A 16534-nucleotide genomic window follows, 5' to 3' on the forward strand; every position below is an offset into this window, starting at 1 on the left:
TATTTTCGTTGCCGCGCTATTCTGACGGGTTCCTAAACTGGGGTCCAAGCTTCAAGTTTCAAGTTTTATTGTTCTCCCCATCCACGCTTTATACAATACACACGCAAAATTGAAAAGTAAATAACGTTATATACCACAGCGAGGTACGTGGACTAGTTTTAGGGGGCCCACGAAGGACTAATTAAAATATTAGAGTATTTAAAAAGTAATCAACTTTTTAAAGTAAAGGGTTAAAGCACTGAATGTTTTTATGCTCCATTCCACTTTACATTTCTTGGACCAGAAACATCAAATATCTATGTATATGGCCGTATTTGTCAAATTCTAACTAGAGAAATCAGGTGGCACTGTATATAGACAAATTGTATTTGATTCTCGACAAAACAAAAAAAACAAAAAAAAAAAAAATTTTATACTTTGACCTGATGAAGCACGGTTGTGCGAAAGCTTGTCGAGAATCAAATACAATTTGTCTTTATACAGTGCCACCTGATTTCTCTATCAAATATCTAAGTTCTAAAGGATGTCAATTTGTGACTTCATCTCTAAAATCCCTGGTCTACACTGGCCCATGCGTAGCAAGTTCAATCGTCTGCCCCGGGCGCGGTATTCTGTCGCAAAATGCGTCGCTTTTCGCGGCAAACGCAAATGGTTTTAGCGTGTTTTTCGCGTCGGCATTTAAGCAATTCAGAAGCCAAGCTTCTATTTTCGTTCATGTATTGATCTGACGGGTTGCTTTAATTGGTTATGTTATTGTAATTAGGCCTTTGATATTCTGTAGACTTTCCTGTTTTGGTCAAATCAATCATTTATAAGTTTTAGTCATTAAAAAGAGAAATATATTTTTGAAACAAAATAAGGCATCATCAGTCTCTTGTTAAGAGAAGAGACTGATTATTTTGTGGCGAAATGTATTTCTCTTTTAATTGATTAGAACTTATAGATGACATACTTTGACCAAGGCTGGAACGGCCAACGAATATTTGCTCCCATTTAAAGTCATTGTCGTCATTTACATATAAGGGCGAGGAGATATGTTTATATTTTACACATTCAGTTTCCATGGGCCTTTGATGTAACTATTTATTCTTACATTTTTAGGAAAATTCGGCCTAAAATAGCCGAGTAACTTTGAGGATATACTTTTTTGTAGACAAAGTTCACCGTTTAAAACCTACTGTCATTTTACGAATTTAAGATGCATCTCGCATTCGATCCAGTCATTTGTACCTTTAAGATAAATAAATGGATAATTGTTGGAACGTTTCAATTCCATTACCTCTAACCGAAGAGATATTGTTTTTATATCTCGATTTGAAGCAGCATTTATGTCCTAAATGTGTGTCACAAACATTGACGCGACTTAATCGGCAAAATGCCAACTTTCATGACCACGTTTGGGATGCATTGGCGTCGGCGAAAGTGCCCTGCTGCTCCAAAAACTTATATAACAAGCTAAACGACCTTTTGTCGGCCACACAATATTAATGTTTCTGTTCTCTTGATTTTGCACAACAAGATTTATCTCAAGCAAACTAAGCACCCTAGGTTGTAAACGTATATCTTTAAAAGATTACAAAACTTATAATTTTTAAGTCACCACGCAAAATTGTAGACATAAAAGAGGAAAAGTATTGTAAAAAGAAAAAGTTAACTATAGTAATTAAAAATCAGAAAAATAACACAACACTAGGACGAAGTTCTGGCTAAACATATTCCCAATTAAAACCACAAAAACTTATCCTGAATGAAAGATTTTTGGTTTGGAAAGGTATGCTATTTTAAAGGTTTGCAAAAATTTACTTGATTTGAAATCGTACAATTAGGATTAGTGGCTAGAGAAGCATAGATATATTAACAAAAATATCTCATTTTTCTATCCAGATCAACTAAAAATTCCCAAGTGTTCTGACTATGACTTTGCAAAACTCGATTTAGCTTTAAAATTTTTTATCAAGGTGTCATATGACGAGAGGTAAACACAGTTTAACGCTAAAAAGCCGTGAATCATCTATTCCAAGAAGATTAAAATTAATTACATAAGCAACGGGAAAATCCCGACGATATTTTCGGCCGCGGTCCATAAACTTGTTTTGCAGAGCTCAACTGTGCAAGATCATCACAGAACGACATTTGAGGGTTAAGGCTTATCTATTTTAAAGATCTTTCAGCTGCAAAATATCGAAAACACCACCGAAATGATTCGCAATTAGTTTTTTTTAAGACTCACAAGAGGTCAGACGGTGTATTTAGGATTGCACAGTATTTTTGTTAAAACCCATTTCCAAATCGTTAAATCTGATTACCATTGAAAAAATATAGTTTGTGCCTTGTTAGGTGGTGCTTAAATGTTTACAGGGACGTTTTTTGAAGGGAAAACTTGTTATGGTTTCATCTATTCCACAAGCATTGTGTCATGGTTGTTTCTTAACTCGCTCCTCTCTGAGCCTGCGTAGCTCAGTTGGTAGAGCGTCGGTCCCGGTAAAATTAATCAAATTTATTTTAAGATCTGTTCATAGTGTGTGACTTGATTTGCCAGCATTTCTATGGAGTATTTTGCTCACAACATTCCGCCGAAACCGAAATCTCAGACCATGGCGCAGCTTTTCCTGGTAGAAGATGCCCGGCGCGAAATATTAGGCGCCTAATTGAGCTGAGACAGCCCGGGGCGTGAAATGTTTGCCAGAACGCTTGAGTTTACGCTAACTGCTTACACGAGCTGACGCAGGTCTAGGAAATGGCGGGCGTTCGGTTCAGACGCAACAGAAAGCGATGCAATTAGCCGCAATTAGCGCCGCACGATTTCGCCGGAAACGCGTCTGCCTTTTGTATCCAAGTCGCGCCAAACCGGGCAGTAATTTCCCAAAAAGTGCATTTCTTTTGCCGTTTGTCGCGAATTGCAAATTTCCGGCTGATTCTGCTTCAACTAATGTCTGGGGAAACTTCGTTTTTTGTGTTGTTGAATTGCTACGATGAACTTAGTATGGGTTTTCGGAGCACTTGGCCCGCTGACCAAACCTCCTACGTGTCTGTCTGCGCGTCTTTGAATGTTTTTCCCAGTTTTGCATTAAGCCGTTTGTAACCGACTAAAGTCCCAGTAAAGTCATTCGTAAAAAGTCCAAGTCACGTCTTTTCGAATAAATAACAAGTCAAGTCCCGGTCCAAGTCATCGGTTACCCAACTCAAATCCAGGTTAAGTCATAATTAGAACAAGTCAACTTCAAGTCCTTGTCATAAGAATCAAACGTTAAACTGTTTAAACCGATGAACTCGTATAATTATGAGCAATGACTAAGGTAAAAAACAACATTAACGCAGCATTTGGCAAGTAAATTGTTTTATGTGCAAAAATGAAAATTTGTACCAAAATTTATAAAAATGAAGATACTTTATTTTAACCCAAGTCATTTTGCTTAAAAGATGTAAGTCCTGTCATTGACTAGTCATTACAAAACTGGTTTTCCCCAAAACTGCTGTTGATAAATGTCAGAACAAATTACCCCTTATTTGTCACTATAAAAACGTCCGGTCCCCAATGTTTGTTCATGTATACGACGTTTTGGGTAAAAACTATACATATTTTTGGGTAAAAACTATATATAAATTGAAAACGTCATACAGTCAAATGGATAAAAATATAATACACAAAAGTTTTTAAATTTGTATAATTAAAATAATAAAAGTTGCCTTCAATTGTTAGCTAATACATTAACAAAATAATCTTTTTAGGAGAAATCGCTACCTTAAATCGTTTTGAAGCCCTAATGTAATTTAGGTTTTTATCACCGTAATATCGGAAGAGTAGCGATTATATAACTTGTCAATAAATATCGGCTGCGACCCGATGTTATGCACATTTCTACAGCCATTGAAATATTTCAAAATTAAAACTTAACCAATAAAAAGCTAAAATAAGTCACGCATAGCTCAAAGTTCACTTGTAACGTAAAAGTAACTTATATTATGTTTTATTTTTGAGCGAATTGTTTTCGTATGCTATGAAGAAATCAAAATATCACCAACGAGCATGCCTTGATTCAAACATTCATTTACTGCTTTTGTGACGTGAGCTTGCGTCACGCACTGGATAAAGTATGAATCATTTAAAGCCTTTAGGCTAATTAAAGCGACTGCAACAAACTTGAACTGGTCTGTGATGTGAAAATTCCGTCGTGGCTCTTTATTCCACAAATAGCTGACAAAACACGGTGAAAATCTCAAGCTGTTTTCTTCCCTTTGGTTAATACGCGTTCAAAGAGGCACAATCCCACTTAGAATTACACATTCTCATCAAAGGACTCTCACACACAAATAACAGCCCAAAATAAGGATAAGTGTAGGCCCACATAAATTGCTTGGTACGTGGGACATGTGATTTCTTGAACTTAAATTGCTAAACTAAACAGGGTATTTATGCTCTTGAACCTATAACATCGACTTGAATGGAAATTTCACAAGTATAATTGGTCAATTAGAATATTTTTGTCGAGTGACTTTTCGCTGTAAAGCTTGGTAAAAATACATTAGAGCATAATGGCTGGAGGTTGTAGTAAGACGTAATAAGAATATCAAAGCTCATACAAGAACAAATATTGATTAAAGAATTGGTAAATGATTCAATTTATAATCTTGGGAGCATAATAGCTGGAGGTTGTAGTAAGACGTAATAAGAATATCAAAGCCCATACAGAACTAGGTATACTATTTTTCACGAAAATTTCTTTATCCATTTTCAACATCTGCACACGTTCAAAACGATACCTATTTTTGATATTATATAAACTTTACTTTGTAGCATAATGGCTGGAGGTTGTAGTTGGACGTAATAAGAATATCAAAGCTCATACAGAAGTAGGTTGCATCTCTTAGATTTCAAAATTCAAATCACTACTTCAATTACAATCAGGGGCCTATCCAGAGGATGTGGGCACGCGGCAGTTCCCCTCTCCCAAAATGTATTTTTTTTCTATTTTAACTACCTAAATACAATTTTGTCGCATTTCGCCATGTTATGACGTTAATTTGCGAACAGCAACGTGATCTCTGAGTCTTTTTTGCCCCAAAAATTAATTTCCAGACCCGTGACTGCTTACACCACACAAGCTGTAATATCATTAAATCTCCTTGAGAGTTAGGACGTGCCTTGGTTCATTAATGTTTCGGTTAATATTTGTAAATTATTTGAGTAAACTTCTGCAATGAAAAAATGCCAAAAGACAAATTTTAAAGAAGGATCTATAAGCCATCGCGTTGGTTTAAAATGAAACTGTAAATCATTTTTGGTTTTAAACGAAATCATTTAAGCTGAGTTTTCAGCCAGTAATATATTATACCGCTTTGCACAACACAACACAAATACTTGTGTACACTATGCACGGAACTGTTATGCAGCTTAATAATGAATAGCAAAGCAATAAAGATCGAGTAAATCGACTTCTTCTTGATTAAGACGTTTTACTTTCCAGTCCCATTAACCGGTGATGATACAAGCTCGTATCGAAACGTCTTAATTGAGATGATGTCGATCTACTCGACCTTTTTGGCTTTGCAATCCATTCAATTATCAAACAACAAAAATAATTCTGCGACTTGGTTGCGAAATTAAAAAAACAGGGGCCGATCACCCCTCACACAAAAACTAGGTATGTTGTTTTTTTCGATTTTTTTTTTGTTTTTTTTTTACATATTGATGTTGCGTAGCGAAAGTCGCGCGTCCAATCTGACATCATGCTTTGCGCGTTAAATCGAACAAATTCCAATCTGACAAAATATGCGCGGGCAATCTAACCAGCGAAAAGAGAGAGGCGAAAAGCTTTTAATCGTCTCAAAGATTCGGCGAACTGCGCAGTGCGCCAAACTTAATTGCAGTTTCTTTTTGTGATCAAAGTGCGTTATGTGACCCAACGGAGCTAAAGAAAGCAGACAAAAAAAGAAAAAAAAACGGCACGTCGACCAGCTGACTGGCTTATATAGCCACGGGATTGGTCGAATGTTGTGTCATACCTAGAGCTGGAGTCGGAGTTCGCATAGCTTGTTACAGAGTGGCTTGACTTACGATGGCCTTTCGATGGAATGAGCACTAACTGATTGATTGGGGGCATTGAAGGCTGAAAAGTAGCAAAAGTGCGAATTGCCGTGTTAAATGTGCAGGAAATCGTGATGCCTACGAGACTTAGGTTACTAGTTTAAATACCGTGATTCAATTCAGTTCATTACGCTCATTGTAAGAAAGCAATTAAAATTTCGTTCGCGATTCAAAATTGTTGAAATTAAAACAATTTAGTTAAAATTCCTAAAAAAAAAAAAAAAAAAAAATTCACGAAATAAATAAATAAAAACCGGAATCCGGAATAAAAAGCGTAAAACTTCATTTTTGAAAAGTTTTACGCCATTTTCTGTTTCGCATGACTTGGCGAAAAAGTTGAAAATACACCTTAACATTTTTTCTTTTGCAGCTTAAGGACTTCACGATGAAGTTAGTAGCTTGTTTGTTTGTGATTGCAGCCTTAGTGGCCGGAACTCAGGCCCAATTCCTCTTTGAAAGTAAGTTTAATTTATATCTTTAAAAGTGAGTTTATTTTTCCTCTTTGAAAGTAAGTTTGATTTTTCTCTTTAATAATAACATTAATTTTCCGTAAGTGTATGTTTATAAACAAGCACCCGCTGGGAGCCACAGCATATTTATGTATGTTTAACGTCGCGGTGAATTAGAAAATCCTTTAATATTTAATTTAAAACACCGAAGAAAACAAATCCGCTCGGCTCTTTCTAAATGTGCTCCAATTTTTAAAGGGTTTTTTGGGAATGGGGTACCAACAACTAAAAAACCGACAATAAGAAGAACAACAAGGACAACAACAACAGCAACAACAACAACAGCAACAACAACAACAAAACCAAAAACGAAAGCTACTAAACCACCACCGCCGAAGTCGTGCAAGAATGCTGTGTACAAAGCAGGAAAATGCGAGTATGTAGGCGGTAGTTTCAAGCAAACCTTCACTTCTCCAGGCTGTCCCCCAAGTAAGTGAGATTTGCGCTTTGGCAATTTTGTTTATTGATAAAACTATGGGACCTAAGCGGTTTGTGTAGAGGTTGTGAGTTCCTCACCAACAGCTAGTTGTTTTCTAGCCTGTCCTGCTCGCATCATTGATTGACAGATTCGGCGAGTCTGAAATGACTTCCTATGTACTGTAACACGTAAAACGTAATGGTTGGTCAAAAATCAGCTTCAGAATGCTAGATCACAGTTGTTGTACAAGTGTGTGTATATCTTGTATTGAATGATATGGTCCTGTAAACCCCTTCAAATATGTAACAGAATATAGCAAGCATTAATGTCGTGGTTGTTGTTCGTTTCGCTGCTCTCTGAGCCTGGGTGGACACACATATGTGTGTTCATGTTTCATTGAATATAATATAAGCTGTTAAACTTTTTCGTAAAGCTAATTCAATAATATATTGAATCCTCATATAGTAAAATAATATATATGTGAATCGCCTTCCTCAGGGTGAATAATACCATAAAATATATATATAAAGACATTTCAAATATTTTTTTTTGCGTAGAAACTCTTTCATGTATCGGCAAAGTGCTAGCTGACACGCTGACCACCAGTTTAAAGCAACCCGGTGAATCAGGCGCCTCCACAACAGCAGCCAAGGGGGTGGCACCGGTTGCCCCCCCAATTGCGGGAAGGAACCTCGAGATAGGGGGAAAACCCGCCACCACCACGGCGCCGGCCAACGAGTCTTGCACCGAGATTTACCACGAAGGTTTACTGGTAACTGGCGGATGTACGGACGCAAATTCACGCCGAAGGAGATCTGTACCGGTAACCATGACTTTGCCGTAACGGTTGTTGTTGCTTTTTTCAATTTAACTTGTGGTTAACGCAACGACGGGACGGTCGTGAACGCTAAAAGTATTTCCCCAAAAAAATAATAATAATGTTTTGTTTTTTAGCTTGTCATTTTCCGTTTTCATCGTCGGCCGTTGCCTTTTTTTTTATTTAAAGTTGTGGTGAACTAGCCGGGGCGGTTCTGAACGGTGTTACGCTAAAAGTATTTTTTTGCGTGTTTTTTTGTGTGTTTTTTTTACCTTGCCATGCTTTCATCAGGCCATCCCGCCATTTCCATAAGTGTATTTAGATATTTCAGTCGTAAGTTTCTGCAGCAGTTGCAAGTTAACTTTGATTTGTTGTGCGATATATTCTTGCTAACGAACAAAATCTTTGACAAGTTGTTTGTTTGTTAACGCTTCCTATAAGCCTGTCCCAACAATAATAGTTTTTAAACGTTTTTACTATAAAGTAGGATCCAAAAAGAACAAAAAAATACAGATTTATCACAACTAACTTAAAACAGTTAATAGTGCAACTACGTCGACAACGGCATCGTGGGTTCAAACAATTAAAACGCACGATGTTTGCCATTTCTACTTTGACCTGATGAAGCACGGTTGTGCAAAAAACTTGTCGAGAATCCAAAACAAACAAAATATAGTGCCAGAGGTCAAACAAAAGTGAAACTGGAATAAGGTCTAAATATACTCAATAATAAGGCGCGTTTTTTTCTGTTAAACTCCGTTCCTTTATAAGTAATCCAAATTTTTTAATTTTGAACTAAGATTTCAGTTAGGTCGTCGAGTTTAAATATAACAATCTATTTTATTTGATGATTTTTGTCTCCAATTTTTGGAACTTTGATAGCTATTAGAAATACACAAATACGGTAATTTACAACGATCGGTAAAATTTGTTGTGCTTTCTTTTTTAGACGACGCTCATCCAAACTAAAAGGGATTTGTTATTTCTGGTTGATTCTAGTGGCAGTGTGGGTCGCCAAAACTTCAAGAAAATCAAGAGGATTGTCGTGGCAATCGTCAAACGTAAGACCTTGTATATTTCATCTTGGAACATTACAACCGTACCGTCTGACTCCCCCAAATCAAAACTAAACAAACTCTCGTTGCATTTCAAAGTGCATACTGTCACGTCTCTTATAGATTTATTGTTCATTAGAAAAATTTGGCATATAGCCCCGCTTTCAATTCAATAAACTCCAATAAACAAATTATAGCCCAGTAAAATAACGTTTCGCCAGTAAGGTTTTTATCTAGTTTTTTCGTTCGGTAGAATTCGAATAAACTAGCATCACAGGAAAAGCGAATGCGTTAGGGATTAACTGGTAATTTAACGAGCTCGGTAGGCAAGATGCGAACGGTATACCCTTTAAATAGTCAAATCATTTCTGTAAAGAATTCTGTCCAATGAAAGTTATTTCGAATAAATAACAAGTTAAGTCATAATTATAGCAAGTCAATTTCAAAACAAGTCTTTGTCATAAAAATTAAACGTTCAACTTTTAAAATTGGTAAACGAGGCAGATTATGAGCAGTAACTCAGTAAAAAAAAAGCAATATGTGGCAACAAAATTGTTCTATGTGCAACATTTAAAATAAATAACCAAATTTTATGGAAAATGCTTAATTAAAACACTTTATTGTACCCCCAATATATTTTTTCGACTTAAGTTAAATAAAGTCATTTAAAAACGGTGTTTTAAGTGCGCTTAAGTCAAGTCATTTGTCCCAAAGACTTCAGTCAAGTTAAGTCAAGTCATTACAACACTAGGAACTCGTTCAAGAATGGAAGGTAGCAAAGCAAAGGCTAACCAGCAAACAAGACCTTACAATCATTTTTTCTTTCACAGTGCTTTGTGCCGACTTGCGCATACACAAGGAATACACAAGGGTTTCCATCGGCATATTCAACCAAAGAATCACTATTCCACTTCAGTTCAAAGATTTTCATCAAAATGCGAATAAACTCGTCAATTATATCAACAAAAATATTAGGTAATTTTGGGTTTTCAAACCAGATTTGAGTTATTTATCTCTGAAAACTTATGGTTAAATTATTCGGCTTCCTGTTTTAGTATGGTTAAGTGTAGAATAGTTGATATTATACTGTTTTAAATGTTTTATCCATCCAAAACGAAAATTTAAACATAAGAAGTCATCATTTTGAAAGTTTGATACATACTTCTGTATGAACATTTAAAACCAAGCAAACTTCCCAAAAGCTACCTACCTCTGTGTGGGCTTTGATAATCTTATTACCGGTCCGTCTCACTACAACCTTCGAAAATGAAACACTTTGTGTTCAAGATGTTATTCCAATTTAAAACTAGTCACACATGCACATAATACTGGTTTAACGACAGTGATAGCACCCTTCGAAAGCTGTCCTTGATTAAAGAGAGCGGCCCTCGTACTACGGTTGGACCAGTCTGATCTTGCTTGTATTGTTCCTCTACTGATTGGCTTAGTCTCTCTAAATCTCCCAGCGTGATTTGGAATCAAATTTGAATTCCATGGGTATTACTGAATTAAATTGTTTGTTTCGTTTAAATCTATATAGCGCGTGAGTCTCAGAATCTGAAGGTCGTGAGTTCGGGTACACGGATCTGTAGTGTAGCTTGACAATGAATGACAAAGCCAATAAGGTCGAGTAAATCGACAGCATCTTGATTAAGACGTTTCGATACGAGCTTGTATCATCTTTAGTTAATGTGTATTATATTTTTTTATATATTGTCAAAAATATATATAAATATATATATTGTTCACGGTACAGATACGATTGGCGCTTTTCAAGACGAACCTGCCTTGGAAACGCTCTTAAAATCGCTTTACGAGACGGGCTCTCACCAGGATACGGGGCTAGGAGAGCCGACTACACTGTTGAACAGGATATCATCTTAATTACGGATGGGTAAGAAGCCGTAAACTTAATTACATCACATCGTTCAGCCCAAATACACATTGGATCAGTTTAAATGTTTACTGTACACGAGAAACAAGTTGCCGCCCTTTGGTTAAAATTTTACGAAATTTTTCAGTAATGACGTCATAAAGGTACGTCGTACTGTGATGTCATAAAACTCCTTGTTGTCCAGCAAGTCTTCCGCAAATATACGATTAAATCTAACAAATAAAACTTATCCCAGTCAAGCCATTTGTAAAATAACTTAAGTCCAAGTCAAGTCTTTTTGAACAAACAGTAAGTCAAGTCTAATTTAAGTCATAATTAGGTCAAACTTAAGTCAAGTCGTATAACGCCATGAAATAGCAAGAAAATTGTTTAAAATGTCATTCGTCCAAAGATTTTAGTCAAGTCAAGTCAGTTGTCTAAAAGACTTAAGTCAAGTCACATCATTTGTCCCAAAGACTTGAGTCCTTTTGCCCAAACGACTTAAGCCAAGATAAGTCATTTGAAAACAGCGACTTAAGTGCACTCAGGTCTAGTCACTGACTTAAGTCAATACAACACTGGTAACTAATCACCTAGAGGCAGATTTAATTCGTGCAAAGTAATTTTAAAACTTACATCAAACGATCATTTCCAGCTGCGCCAACTGTAACCGAAGGAAATCACTTGCTGCCTACTCCGAAGACCTGAAGAAAGCGGGCGTCCACGTGTACGTGATCGGTGTAGGTTTTGGCAGGAAAACCAACCACTGCAGGAAAAACTTACAGGTAAGTTGTGGCTGAAGAAACTAGATGGAGAGCAAAAGCTGTTCGGACAACCAATTTTTTTACAGCTTTTCCAACGTTTTTACAGCTTTTTCTAATTAAGAGAATTGAAGCTAGAGGTTTTTAGATATATTTAAGATTAGGACTACCGGACAACAGAAAACTGGAAATAAACTAAAATTTAAACTCTAAATGCCTTTAATCGATTTAAAATCATTCTATGACAAAATTGCAATTTTTTTCATCGAAATGTAACGTATCAATTACAACAACATATTATTGAATTCCAAGCATTTTTCCTGACTGATAAAATGATAAAGCAATGTTGGACAATGTGGCAGTTTGGTTAAAAAACTAAAATCGTTATTTTAAAACGAGATGTAGGGTACACAAGCAATTAAAAATGTCACAAAAGTTCGTCTAATTAAACCAGAACTTTATCTAGTTGTCCATGTTGAGTTTTAACCGCGGCAAAATAAAACAGTAGGTATGACCTAAAAATGGGTATGTCAAACATATCGGAGTCAATGAACAGGCCTTATCTGACTTTTAAGAGCGAAACGAGTGTTTTGCACATAATCAACACTGAAGCAAGTAATGAGTCGCATTTTGAATTTTGTCATAAACCGACTATTTGTTCCACAGGTTTTGGCCAGAGGAGGCCGTTGTTTCCATTTCTTCTACTTGTCCGACTGGGGCTACGATCTCAACTTATTTATTCAGACACTGGAAAAACCACCGGGCAACATCTGCATCAACGTTTTGGAGCACCCCTCTGGTCAATGTCTGCCTTCCGCCGGATAAAAAAAACAACCAAAACAGCCTCTTTAAACGATCCGTAACTCTCCATATACGCCATGTTGGATTTTGTCAATCGCATTTTTGAATATTATATTTCGCTCGAAATAAAGTGAAATAAAAACCTGCTACACTCGACCGTGATAGCTATGAAGTTTATTTTGGTTTTTCTAAAATTAAACGTATATTAAGGATGTCCGGTAATATCAGATCTTATAGTCGATGCCAAATGCCAAATTGTAATGCCGGGATTTGTCCGATACCAGTTTATGGGGTTTAAGTACCCTGCTCAAACCATTGCGCTGGGCAGACTTTTGGGCTTTTTTATTCTTAAGAAAAACATAAAAATTTATAAAGGAATAACACTGCTTATGATGTTATAAACCAACGACCTGCCTTCAAAGATAAAAAGTAACTAAACGAAAGAAAAATAAGTGAGTTACCTTGATACTAGTTGTTTTACGCTCAGCACGTTTTACCCTGGTAGTTTATTCATCTGTGGGGGCATTGTATCGCTGCCGTTTCGATACCAATATGACAAAGGCTTTTCAGCCATGATGTGCGATTCAATGCAACCTTTTTACCATTTTATTTTTTTCAAACAAACGTCAAAACAAGATTTAAATTAACTGCTTAACGCGCAGGAAAATTTTCGCCTAATAACCCGGAAAAAAATTACTTGAAAGTTATAATTTCATCTTTTTTGTTTGTTTGAGCCTAATAATGAAGTGATTCAATGTAGGACCTGGTCGCGATACTTTGTCAACACACAAAATTATTCTATGTGGAAATACTGCTGATAAGAAGAAAACAAGGGAAAATTTACTCTCTAAACAGAGTTATTAGTGTACATAGAATAAGTGGCTTCTCACTATATTTAAAATGAATAAAGAGTTGTTCGAAACCTTTAAGATGCTATTCACACGACGTCGAACTTAAGCCTCCAACCATTTCGCTTCAAAACACAAGTGTTGATTTAAATACTATTAGAAACTAAACTAAATCCAAAAAAGAATTGCATTTATTTAACCCAAGGATAATCAAAGATAAACACTTGGACAGTGAAAACAAGAAATACGTCTATTGAACGGCGACCAATTTTGGTGTTTCGACCCATGTGTTCAGAATCACTGCTCTAACTGTTTACTTGGTTGCCGAGATCTCGCCCAGGCCATATGATCGCAAATAACAATGTTTAGCTTGAAAAACTCTTTAAGAATAACTCGATCCAAGTTCATCAATTAACAAACGTTAAAACAATCGTTGTGGATTGATGTGTATTTCACTACCATCAATTTTACATAGGGGCCGAAACGCCGGATGAACCACTAAAAAACAGAAGAACTCATTTTCAGTATACGCGAACCTATGGCTTGAAAGTAATGTTTTGTCTGATGAAGGCATTCTGGATAGGTAGCCTTAACGTGGAATAAACTAATAAATACCCGAACTCATTTTCAGTATACGCAAACCTAGTTTGGAAGTAATGTTTTCCTTAATGAAGGTATTTGAATAGTTGGCCTAAACGTCAGACAAACAAATACCAGAAGAACTCATTTCCAGTATACACGAATCTACAATTTTGGAAGTAATGTTTTTTCTGACGAAGGCATTCTGGATTCTGCCTCAAGTGCGGATAAACAAATATCAGAAGATTTTTTTTAGTATATGCTATGCCTGGCAGCAACAGCATATTAAGCTGATACTATTTTTTCTATGTATTGTTATAGTATACGCGAACCTACAGTTTGGAAGTAACGTTTTACCTAATGAAGGCATCCTGGATAGGTAGCGGAAACGTTAAATAAACAAATACCAGAAGAACTTGTTTCCAGTATATACAAGCTTGGCAGCAACGGCATATTAAGCTGATACTATTTTTGCTATGTATTGTTATAGTATACGCGAACCTACAGTTTGGAAGTAACGTTTTACCTAATGAAGGCACCAGAAGAACTTGTTTCCAGTATATACAAGCTTGGCAGCAACGGCATATTAAGCTTATACTATTTTTGCTATGTATTGTAATAGTATACGCAAACCTAAAGGTTGAAAGTACGTGGAAAAGGCCTGGGGCTATTCAAGTGCTGCTACGATGCGAGTTCGCACCGATACGAGAAGAACGTGACGAGTCTGTGACGTAATAACTAGCGTCTGGGAATGGATGCGTGACGTTATTTGGCTAAGCAAGTTTTCCCAAAATAAAGTTTTGAATAGCGAACCTTGAATGAAAGAAACCCTTGGAAAATAAAAGTTTTCAAGCGTTTGCGCTTGTTTGGCCTTCACACTATAGTCACAACTTGTTTCTTATCAAAGATTGCAAACCTACGGAAGTTATATATATATATGTATAAAAGGGCGTATCTTTATGGAAATTAGCAGCTGTTTAAATAAGTATACCGACAGATTAACACGGTTGCCGAGAGTTTTTCGTCGGCCCCGTAATTTAAAATTTCGCATTTAGAGCCATGGTTTCTTGTCTGTTTTTTACACTCTTCTAAGGTCAAGGAATGCGTTGGATGTTTCACTCTAAAGAAAGCTGGGATGCCACGTCTAAAAACAAAATACCTGGAAAATTTAACGGTGGTATTTTCGCTAGTGCCATCTGGCGACACTTTTGCAATTTGGTTCACTTTTTACCCTTGCATATTATAAAATAAATTTAGAAAGGCAAATCTTCCAAATCTGCTCAAAATGAGCTTTTTCAGTCGCCTAACTGGCCCCAAAAATGTTTGTTGGTGGTTATATAGTATTGGGTTTGATTTTAAAGTCTAAAACATGTGTTTAAACTGTAATAAAAGTTGACAAAGCGCAATCACAAGGTCATGTTGTCCAAATTTCAAAGTTTCCAATTAATGGATGAATGTTAATCAAAAAAAAAACCTGACTTAAGTCCCGTTGATTCGGATAAAATCAAAACACGTCGGAAAACCCAGTTAAAGCCCATTTAGAAAAAAACGCAAAATATTTGGAGTTTAAGGTTAACTTTGCACACGACTCGGTATTAATTAAGACTAAATGGAGCTCGCAGAATTGGAAATGGAAATAACAAACGACAAATGGCCTAATTGATGCTTAAAAGTTAAGCGATTGATGTTGCGAATAGCAAAGGGCGGAACGCAAAGTTTGCATACCTTAAAGGCAAAAAAACACTCGAATAGACTTCGGCCTTGGCGCTGTGCTAATTTGAAAATGCGCAAAGCGTTCAATTAATCACCGATTCAGTCACGTTTTCAGCTTTAAGCTGCCTGATGTAAGCCTAGCACGTTTCGAAAACATCTAATTGCTACTTGCGCGACATCACATAAGGGGAAGTCCTAATTACGCGAGCGTTCCAGATACTATGGAGTAAATTGAGAGTTCGTTCGTCGCGAAAGAAGAGGAATCGTCGATACGTCACAAAAGAAATGTTTCGCGAAAGTCGTCACGTGACTGGCCTGTTTATAGGGCGAACAAAATTCGCGCCAACCCTATAAGAACGGGGAGCGGCGACAAATATTTCAAACCAGCGCAGATTTTAAGATCGCGGCTTGTAAATCGTGCAAAAGCGGGTGTCGGTTACGCGTTTAGACTTCGGCAGTTCTTTTTATGTATTTCATTGTTATGTTGGCTGTAATGGTCTTCTAAGACGTTTTCTGACGTTGTTTGATTATTTTTATGGCAAAAGGCGATTTTTTGGGGGGCATACGTTTATGCGGCTGGTGGTAATATTTTTTATGTTATTTCGTAAGGTCTAACGTTTATTTTCTGTATATATATACATATATATATATATTTACAACGCTTTTTTTGCTTTTTTTTGCAAATTTTTAAACCTTACAAAAAGCTGACTGATGTTGATTCTTGCAAAGTCCAATAAAAAAATGTTGTTAGGTTTAAATACGTTTTACCTAATTGTCAGAAAGAGTGGAAAAGTTGGGAATTAATTTGTCATAATGCTAGGCCACATATAACATATATATAAAACATTTGACGCACAACCGTAGCACGTACCTCTTGCATATTAATATACTGAGACATAAAAAAAAACCAAAGGTTTTTCGGTGTGTTTAAAAGATCCACACGTGAAACGCGTCTCATGGCTAATTATAAGTGCGACATGACGTTTGTATACATAGGGAATGACTCGGGCCAACGTAATAACTTCAAAACAACTCGTTCGTGGCGACATTGGAATGCCTTGAGCTGAGCACTTGT

General features: G+C 36.4%; 1 protein-coding gene across 1 annotated transcript; it reads left to right on the plus strand.

Moving 5' to 3' along the window:
* The first annotated feature begins 6028 nt into the window (after positions 1-6028).
* Positions 6029-12475, plus strand: LOC146134859 (integrin alpha-X-like). The gene is made up of 8 exons (XM_083395573.1): positions 6029-6543; positions 6793-7023; positions 7570-7835; positions 8779-8890; positions 9715-9859; positions 10641-10778; positions 11413-11542; positions 12185-12475. Exons 1-8 carry the CDS (start codon positions 6471-6473, stop codon positions 12341-12343), a joined length of 1254 nt encoding a protein of 417 aa, XP_083251699.1. The 5' UTR covers positions 6029-6470; the 3' UTR covers positions 12344-12475.
* Positions 12476-16534: the final 4059 nt, after the last annotated feature.

This window comes from Ascidiella aspersa, chromosome 8, assembly GCF_963924565.1.
Source record: "Ascidiella aspersa chromosome 8, kaAscAspe10.2, whole genome shotgun sequence".
Lineage (NCBI taxonomy): Eukaryota > Metazoa > Chordata > Ascidiacea > Phlebobranchia > Ascidiidae > Ascidiella > Ascidiella aspersa.

Excerpts from the sequence above, each read along its gene's own strand:
- LOC146134859 (XM_083395573.1), top strand. The coding sequence starts at position 6,471 with ATGAAGTTAGTAGCTTGTTTGTTTGTGATTGCAGCCTTAGTGGCCGGA. Across the intron at positions 7,836-8,778 it reads GCCGAAGGAGATCTGTACCG|ACGACGCTCATCCAAACTAA; the intron begins GTAACCATGACT and ends TTTCTTTTTTAG. Across the intron at positions 8,891-9,714 it reads TGTCGTGGCAATCGTCAAAC|TGCTTTGTGCCGACTTGCGC; the intron begins GTAAGACCTTGT and ends TTTCTTTCACAG.